The sequence below is a fragment of the Balaenoptera borealis genome, assembly GCF_965194805.1.
Source record: "Balaenoptera borealis genome assembly, chromosome: X".
NCBI classification, from domain to species: Eukaryota; Metazoa; Chordata; class Mammalia; order Artiodactyla; family Balaenopteridae; genus Balaenoptera; species Balaenoptera borealis.
In genome coordinates this window covers 129,384,548-129,394,125 of record NC_138881.1, presented here as the reverse complement: position 1 = coordinate 129,394,125, position 9,578 = coordinate 129,384,548, and the positions used below count along the sequence as shown (strand labels likewise).

The following is a 9,578-nucleotide window of genomic DNA, read 5'->3' as shown; positions in this document are numbered from 1 at the left end:
CTTATAAGGTAGCATTCCTTTCCTTATCCTGTAAGGGGTCACAATAGCCCACCACTCACCTTGTACGTGCAGACGTCTTTGGATGGATAAGGTCACTATATCATTTCCCTTAAAGATAATGATTGGTGCAGAACAGACTGGTCAGGCGACCTGGGGAGATACCGGGCTGCACCTAAAAGAAGCTCTTAGCTTAAATACTTACTTATGACTTTATTAAAGTCACGAGCTATATTACTTGTATTCTGCCTATTTTACAAGATTTTTCTTTCTTGCATTACCAAATGTGTGATTGAGCCTCCGATAAAAATAATGATGACTACGTGACCTAAAACAATTGTCAAATACATAGTTCTATAAGATCAGTGATTGTAATAGTGTAACTCTAGATATGGGAAGAAGCCACAAGAGGGAACCATTTCCTGGACCAAAGCAGACTAGTAGGACAGGCGGCCTAGAGGCTTTGGGCTACTGTTAACAGGGCCCAGTCCAGTAAGAGCACACTGAGTGGCCTATCAAGGAAATCCTCGCCTGACCTGGGAATGAGCATTCCTAGCACCGTGGGATAAATTGGTCACTAAATGCCTCCCAAACCTTGGTCAAAATTAAGACCAAAAGGGAGGGGTTGTAACATAAAGAATGTTGCCCACCATCCAGTTCTACAAGAATTGTCATCAACCACCACAGTCGCTGACTTACAGGACACCCTGAAAGGAATTCAGACAACAATCAGGATGAGGCACTTTGTGCCCTGGGAAAACTGGCAGAACTGGCCCTCAGAGAGTTCTATATTTTCAGGAGAAAATTTTTCTGAACCTGGATTCTTGCCTCCTCCCACACTTAGAAAAGCACTGAAACCATTAAGGTATCTGTCCCTCGTGAACAGCAGTAACCTCCTACCTAGCCGTGTGCTTGGCTGCACGTAGCCCTTCGTCAGAATCACACATAGGCTGCCCTCCCCCCTCACCTCTTCAGGACAGGCCTCAGAGCTTTCTGAGAAACTGTCTCCTGGGTTATAATCTTCAGGTTGGCTCGAATAAAAATTTCCATTTCTTTCTTAGATTGACCATTGATTAATTTTTCATTGACAGTATAATCATTATCTTGATGGGGTACATGTGTTTCAAAACCTATCAAATTGTACACTTTAAACATGTGCATTTGTCGTATGTCGATTACACCTCGATAAAGCTGTTAAAGTATCCCAGAGTTTTAGGTAATAATGCATCATTGCATGTTCAGCGGCTTAATGAGAAGTGACATTTTGATCTCTCCTGTTTTTGTGACTTAAATAGGAACCAAGTTCACCCCAGCTCCATCTTATTCTGATCTCGGTGGGGCTGCTGTTTGCCTGCAGTTTGCCTCTCACCGGTTTGGTGAGCCTCCTCTCAACACAAGCACACACTTCTTGCAGTGCACATTGAAATGAGTCTTGACTATCAGAGAATCCAACCAGGCTGGTGGGCCAAGCAGGGAGGATGGACATGCCAATCATCTTCCACAAGCAGAATAAGCTAAATATGCAGATTTGAAGAAAATGCTCTCAGGAGCCCTCTGAAGCATCCCAAAGCTAGCTGAAGTCAAAAGAACTTTAACTAGAATTTGATAGGAAAATCATCAAAAATATCAAAAAAATATTTTTTAAACATTTGGTCAGATAGAAAATTTAAGAACAAATACAGCTCAGTTAAAGGCAAGATAGTTCACACAATCTGTTATCAAAAGCAGCATTCTAAGTAAACTTGTTCTCTTAGCAAAGAGGAACAAAATCTGGTCCTGCACCAGTCTACTTTTAATAACAAAATCTATTTACCCAATTAAGTTTAATCCAATCTCAGCCTGACCATGCATAAAACTCCTTTTTACTCAAAACATATATCCCACTTTCCTATTATATAGTGAAATGTTTCTTTATTTTTAGTAGTTTCAATTACATATTTAAATTAGAATCTCCAACTCTTAAAAACCTTAATTTCTAGTGAAAACCAAGAGGCAAGGAATAGTTACCAAAATCTGGAGAGACTACTTCAGATAATTTTCAGAACATAATTATTCGTATAGAGTTTACCTAAAAGCTCTTATCTCGTTTACATTTACTTTAAAGTTTCATCATATCAAGTTATTTTCCTTGCAACAGATGTAATAAGGTCTTATTTGATTCCTACGCACAAAAAAGTATTATGCTTAATATTAATGACTCTGAAGACATGTCTATATTAATTAGATCAACAAGCTTAAGCCACCTTCAATACCAGATATCAGTTTAATGTTGAATATTTTCTAGATCACGTGAACCTAAAATTCATTCTGTCCAGTTTTACATTCCTGAGTATTTATATAAGCACTTAATATTTTTAAGTCAATTAGGTAGAGCTCTTTTACAAATTAATTTTGGTAATACCATACATCTACAACACACATAGACACATACAAACACACAAACAGAGAGACCTCATAGTTCTCATTTCAAAATTTCAGCCCTGAGTCAGGTACAGCATGTAAAACCCATCAGTTTACAAAAGCGGTTGTATTAAAATTGGGTTTCTGGCAATGGAACAAATCAAGCTCACTTGTCTAGATGGCTAAATCTTTTTACTAATGTTTACGGAAAAGACACAGGATTTCTATTTATCCTTGACAAGTCAATTTCTAAATTACTTTACCCTCTTTTCAAAATTTGCATTTTAAAAAGGTGGCAGAGGTAAAGGGTTCCTGAGAAGACCAGGTAGGACATTTGCATCTTAAAGATATAGGCAAGTTTCCCCTAGGATGACTTTGTTTTCCCTTTGTTTAATACTTACAAGCCTCTTAAGATAAATAGGGAAGGTTTGAGGAGTGGTAAAAGGATTGGTGGGTTTCGGATTATTTTTGGAGCCACACCTCTGGCCCTGTAAAGACTAGATTTGTAAAACAAGGACAGTTTTTTCTCTTTTTTTCAAAGAATTGGGTGGCTACCTCAGTGATATTGAAGGACTGACATACCCATTTACCTACGTTGGAACGTTTTACTTTTAGCTGCTGTGATTCTTCTGCAATAGGAATGCAGAAAAAAGGCATCTTTTAAGTCCAGGACTGAGAACCAGCCGTATTCTCCCAGAACAGTTGTGAGCAGAGTGTATTGATTAGGCACCACAGGGTTTAAGTCTTGGACTACTTGATTTATAGCCCTCAAATCTTGGACAAAGCGATACTCTGCTGAGTTTGGCCTTTTGACCAGTAGGATAGGGGTGTTACATGGGGACCTTCAAAGTTTAATCAGTCCTGTTTTCAAAAACTTTTCCAAAATTGGCTGAATTCCCTTTTGGGACTCTTGTCTCAGAGGATATTGTTTTAGATTAGGTGTCCCAGCATTCCTTTTACAAAGGAGATCTCATCCCAAAAGGGGGATTGGACACTCTGGATGTTTCAGGGTGAGGTCCCCTAGTTGGCATTCTAGAGATTGTAAGAACGAACTTCCCCAGAAACTTCCTTGACCAGGATAGACTGAGATGTTTTCTGTGCCACCTTGGTGTTTACCACAGAATATGTGACACCCGTATCTATCAGAAAGTCAATCAACTTGTTCCTCACTGTCAAAGTTACCCAGGACTCCTGTGGGGAAATTACAATCAGACGCCTCAAGCCCAAGGGACTCCCCTAGCCTCTTCATTCATTAACAGAGTGTTCCTCTCTTTTTAACATATGAGAGGCTCCTGTCCTCCTTCCATTCTTCTTTAGTCTAGGACAATCTTTTTTCCAATGCCCTTCCTCCTTGCAGTAAGCACATTGTTCCTTCCCCAGTGTTGGCTTACCTTCCTTTAGGTTACTCCCCTTCTGGGAATTCAATGCTACTGCCAGAAAGGCTGCATTCCATTTTGCATCTTCTTGCTTCTGTCATTGTTTCCTGTTTTTGAATACTTTAAAAGCAACATCTACAAATTGAGAAGGGTTCATTCCAAATGCACCATCTAAATTCTATAATTTTCTTCTTATATCTGCGGTGCTTTGCCAGATGAAGGTCATACTTACCATCCTTATGTTCTCAGGGGCTTCAGGGTCTGTATCTGTGTACCGCCTATAAGCTTGATAAATCCTTTCTAGAAACTCTACCTTGGTAAATCCTTTCTAGAAACTGTAGAAATCCAAATGAGGATGGATCCTCATTTGGTTTTTGTTTTATCTCCTGAATTTTGTTTAAGCTCTTTTGTCTAGGTGCCCTCTTGGATTTTCTTTCAGACCACTGCACCATAAGGCGGCAGCCCTCTGATTCCTTTTCCTCCTGATGCAATAGCATAAAAGCTTCTACACATGGAATCTCATCTCTTTTCCCTGCTCTTTTGCAAAAAACTTCTAATTGCAAGATCATATAATAATTGAGTGAGCCATTCAGGAGTCATCGCTCTTCTGATCCTAACATATATTGAGTCCACACCCTATTACAATAGTACATCATGTCTTTCTTAGTCCACCATCACAGCTATGTTTTGCCCATTTATCTAATATACGCCCCAAAGGGCTCTCCTTCAGGATAGATGGAGTATTTCCCATTTTTATAAGTTTGATAACACCAAAACACAAAAGATCCAAACAAATTCCAACACAAAAGCCCAAATAAATTACAGCATCGATGCACACAAAACCAAAACCAAAACCAACGAACCGGTTCCCAAATCAGGTACAGTCCAACAACAATTCCCCTCTCCAACAGGTACCCCGACCAAACAAATTGGCTTGTCCCATAAAGGAAAAGCCAAAATTAAGGAGGGAATATGTTCCTGGGGTGCACACCAGAGTGACTTACCCTCCAAAATCGAGTCCATCAACTAGCAGAAGTTTGTAGTTTCCTTGCTTCAACTGCCAAGCGCTGGGGCAGCAGGTGCTGCTTCAGGGAGTTTTGAAGGGAAGATCTTCAGGACAAATGGTCCCAGCAGCTGCTAGGGCCTTACCCTAAAATTCCCTGACCAGGACCGGCTAGCCACGAGCAGGAAGGCTACTGGCTGGCTAAGCCAAATTTGTTACTGAGTCCAAGCTCGCTCTGCTCACCACACAACAGGCCAATAAATCAGGAGATGAGGTGTTGAGGCAAGGAACAGTGACTTATTTGGAAAGCCAGGCGTCTGAGAAGATGGTGGACTAATGTCCTAGAGTATCATCTTACTGGGGTCTGGATGCCAGTTTATTTTATAGAACAGAGAGGGGGAGGATATGTGGAAGTAAAGTAAAAAGGCCATAAGTCTTGCAAAATATCTCCTGGTTTTGGTCAGCCTCGGGGAGGGGATGTCTTAATTTCTTCTTTTCTGCAGCTATTCACAAGTAGGTAGGGTCAGAATGTCTCCCTGTGAGTGGAACAAAGGCACTTTAGTTTAACATTCAGGCAGAGGGGCAGGATTACCCAAGGTAGGCCATTATGTATGCCAAGAGCTATAGTCAACATCCTTTTAGTGATTATAGTAACAAAGAGCAACGGAGAGCAAAGGTTAAAGTAAAAGAAGCACATCCAACATGGAGTCATACTTTACTCTTCCCTGGATCCCAACCATAATGTGGCCAGAGAAATTGGTAACATTTTTGTTTTGCATGCCAAAATGTTTAATGACAGAGTGATTTTGTTCCGTTTCCTGATGTGGGTGAAGTGTGGAGCCCGATGTTGATTTAGTCTCCAAGCAATGTATGTCCTAGTTCCCACATGAGAGTGAGCCCCCTGTCCAGAGATGAGAGACCCCACTTGTATAACCTGTCCTCCTAGGAGAGCAGCCCTAAGCTAGTATAAACCTGACCAAGTTCTGTCTACACAGTAGATTTAGATCTCCCATATTCTGTCTACACCGAGTATGTTTAGACCTGACCATATCCTGTCTACACTGGGATATTTAGACCCAAGAGTGATCTGTCTACACTAAGTACATTTATACCTGGCTATGTTCTGTCTGCACTGGAACATTGGAACATTTACTCTGAAGGTGTCCTGTCTACCTAAGAAGAGATGCTTTTACTTCCCTGCTTTGTCCTCTTTGGTAATTTTTTTTTTAAGTTTTGAATTTTATTTTATTTATTTTTTTATACAGCATGTTCTTATTAGTCATCAATTTTATACACATCAGTGTATACATGTCAATCCCAATTGTCCAATTCAGCACACCACCATCCCCACCCCACAGCGGTTTTCCCCCCTCGGTGTCCATAAGTTTGTTCTCTACATCTGTGTCTCAGCTTCTGCCCTGCAAACCATTTCATCTGTACCATTTTTCTAGGTTCCACATACATGCGTTAATATACGATATTTGTTTTTCTCTTTCTGACTTATTTCACTCTGTATGACAGTCTCTAGATCCATCCACGTCTCAACAAATTCTGTATGACAGTCTCTAGATCCAGCCACATCTCAACAAATGACTCAATTTCGTTCCTTTTTATGGCTGAGTAATATTCCATTGTATATATGTACCACATCTTCTTTATCCATTCGTCTGTTGATGGGCATTTAGGTTGCTTCCATGACCTGGCTATTGTAAATAGTGCTGCAATGAACATTGGGGTGCATGTGTCTTTTTGAATTACGCTTTTCTCTGGGTATATGCCCAGTAGTGGGATTGCTGGGTCATATGGTAATTCTATTTTTAGTTCTTAAAGGAACCTCCATATTGTTCTCCATAGTGGCTGTATCAATTTACATTCCCACCAACAGTGCAAGATGGTTGCCTTTTTTCCACACCCTCTCCAGCATTTACTGTTTGCAGATTTTTTGATGATGGCCATTCTGATTGGTGTGACATGATATCTCACTGTAGTTTTGATTTGCATTTCTCTAATAATTAGTGAGGTTGAGCAGCTTTTCATGTGCTTCTTGGCCATCTGTATGTCTTCTTTGGAGAAATGTCTATTTAGGTCTTTTGCTCATTTTTGGATTGGGTTGTTCGTTTCTTTAATATTGAGCTGCATGAGCTGTTTATATATTTTGGAGATTAATCCTTTGTCCGTTGATTCGTTTGCAAATATTTTCTCCCATTCTGAGGGTTGTCTTTTCGTCTTGTTTACGGTTTCCTTTGCTGTGCAAAAGCTTTGAAGTTTCCTTAGGTCTCATTTGTTCATTTTTGTTTTTATTTCCATTACTCTAGGAGGTGCATCAAAAAAATCTTGCTGTGATTTATGTCAAAGAGTGTTCTTCCTATGTTTTCCTCTAAGAGTTTTATAGTGTTCAGTCTTACATTTAGGTCTCGAATCCATTTTGAGTTTATTTTTGTGTATGGTGTTAGGGATTGTTCTAATTTCATTCTTTTACTTGTAGCTGTCCAGTTTTCCCAGTACCACTTATTGAAGAGACTGTCTTTTCTCCATTTTATATCATTGCCTCCTTTGTCATAGATTAGTTGACCATAGGTGCGTGGGTTTATCTCTGGGCTTTCTATCTTGTTCCATAGTTCTATGTTTCTGTTTTTGTGCCAGCACCATATTGTCTTGATTACTGTAGCTTTGTAGTATAGTCTGAAGTCAAGGAGTCTGATTCCTCCAGCTCCGTTTTTTTCCCTCAAGACTGCTTTGGCTATTTGGGGTCTTTTGTGTCTCCATACAAATTTTAAGATTTTTTGTTCTAGTTCCATAAAAAAATGCCATTGGTAATTTGATAGGGATTGCATTGAATCTGTAGATTGCTTTGGGTAGTAGAGTCATTTTCACAATGTTGATTCTTCCAATCTAAGAACATGGCATATCTTTCCATCTGCTGGTATCATCTTTAATTTCTTTCATCAGTGTCTTATAGTTTTCTGCATACAGGTCTTTTGTCTCCCCAGGTAGGTTTATTCCTAGGTATTTTATTCTTTTTGTTGCAATGGTAAATGGGAGTGTTTCCTTAATTTCTCTTTCAGATTTTTCATCATTAGTGTATAGGAATGCAAGAGATTTCTGTGCATTAATTTTGTAGTATCCTGCAACTTTACCAAATTCATTGATTAGCTCTAGTAGTTTTCTGCTGGTATTTTTAGGATTCTCTATGTATAGTGTCATGTCGTCTGCAAGCAGTGACAGTTTTACTTCTTCTTTTCCAATTTGGATTCCTTGTATTTCTTTTTCTTCTCTGATTGCCGTGGCTAGGACTTCCAAAACTATGTTGAATAATAGTGGTGAGAGTGGACATCCTTGTCTCGTTCCTGATCTTAGAGGAAATGCTTTCAGTTTTTCACCATTGAGAATGATGTTTGCTGTGGGTTTGTCGTATATGGCCTTTATTATGTTGAGGTAGGTTCCCTCTATGCCCACTTTCTGGAGAGTTTTTATCATAAATGGGTGTTGAATTTTGTCAAAAGCTTTTTCTGCATCTACTGAGATGATCATATGGTTTTTCTTCTTCAATTTGTTAATATGGTGTATCACATTGATTGATTTGCGTATATTGAAGAATCCTTGCATCCCTGGGATAAATCCCACTTGATCATGGTGTATGATCCTTTTAATGTGTTGTTGGATTCTGTTTGCTAGTATTTTGTTGAGGATTTTTGCATCTATATTCATCAGTGATATTGGTCTGTAATTTTCTTTTTTTGTAGTATCTTTGTCTGGTTTTGGGTTCAGGGTGATGGTGGCCTCATAGAATGAGTTTGGGAGTGTTCCTTCCTCTGCAATTTTTTGGAAGAGCTTTAGAAAGATGGGTGCTAGCTCTTCTCTAAATGTCTGATAGAATTCACCTGTGAAGCCATCTGGTCCTGGACTTTTGTTTGTTGGAAGATTTTTAATCACAGTTTCAATTTCATTACTTGTGATTTGTGTGTTCATATTTTCTATTTCTTCCTGGTTCAGTCTTGGAAGGTTATACCTTTCTAAGAATTTGTCTATTTCTTCCAGGTTGTCCATTTTATTGGCATAGAGTTGCTTGTAGTAGTCTCTTAGGATGCTTTGTATTTCTGTGGTGTCTGTTGTAACTTCTCCTTTTTCATTTCTAATTTTATTGATTTGAGTTCTCTCCCTATTTTTCTTGATGAGTCTGGCTCATGGTTTATCAATTTTGTTTATCTTCTCAAAGAGCCAGCTTTTAGTTTTATTGATCTTTGCTATTGTTTTCTTTGTTTCTATTTCATTTATTTCCGCTCTGATCTTTATGATTTCTTTCCTTCTGCTAACTTTGGGTTTTGTTTATTCTTCTTTCTCTAGTTCCTTTAGGTGTAATGTTAGATTGTTTATTTGAGATTTTTCTTGTTTTTTGAGGTAGGCTTTTATAGCTATAAACTTCCCTCTTAGAACTGCTTTTGCTGCATCCCATAGGTTTTGGATCATTGTGTTTTCATTATCATTTGTCTCCAGGTATTTTCTGATTTCCCCTTTGATTTCTTCAGTGATCTCTTGGTTATTTAGTAACGTATTGTTTAGCCTCCATGTGTTTGTGTTTTTTACATTGTTTTCCCTGTAATTCATTTCTAATCTCATAGCGTTGTGGTCAGAAAAGATGCTTGATATGATTTCAATTTTCTTAAATTTACTGAGGCTTAATTTGTGACCCAAGATGTGATCTATCCTGGAGAATGTTCCGTGCGCACTTGAGAAGAAAGTGTAATCTGCGGTTTTTGGATGGAATGTCCTATAAATATCAATTAAATCTATCTGGTCTATTG

General features: G+C 38.8%; 1 protein-coding gene across 1 annotated transcript in view; it reads right to left on the bottom strand.

The window, feature by feature from the left end:
• Positions 1 to 5,264: 5,264 nt before the first annotated feature.
• The window catches only part of VAMP7 (vesicle associated membrane protein 7), a 99,060-nt gene continuing 94,746 nt past the window's right edge, over positions 5,265 to 9,578 (bottom strand). The window contains exon 8 of the mRNA XM_082376430.1: positions 5,265 to 5,312. Coding sequence (XP_082232556.1) covers positions 5,280 to 5,312 — 33 coding nt within the window. The 3' untranslated portion in view covers positions 5,265 to 5,279. The remainder of the gene's footprint in view (positions 5,313 to 9,578) is intronic.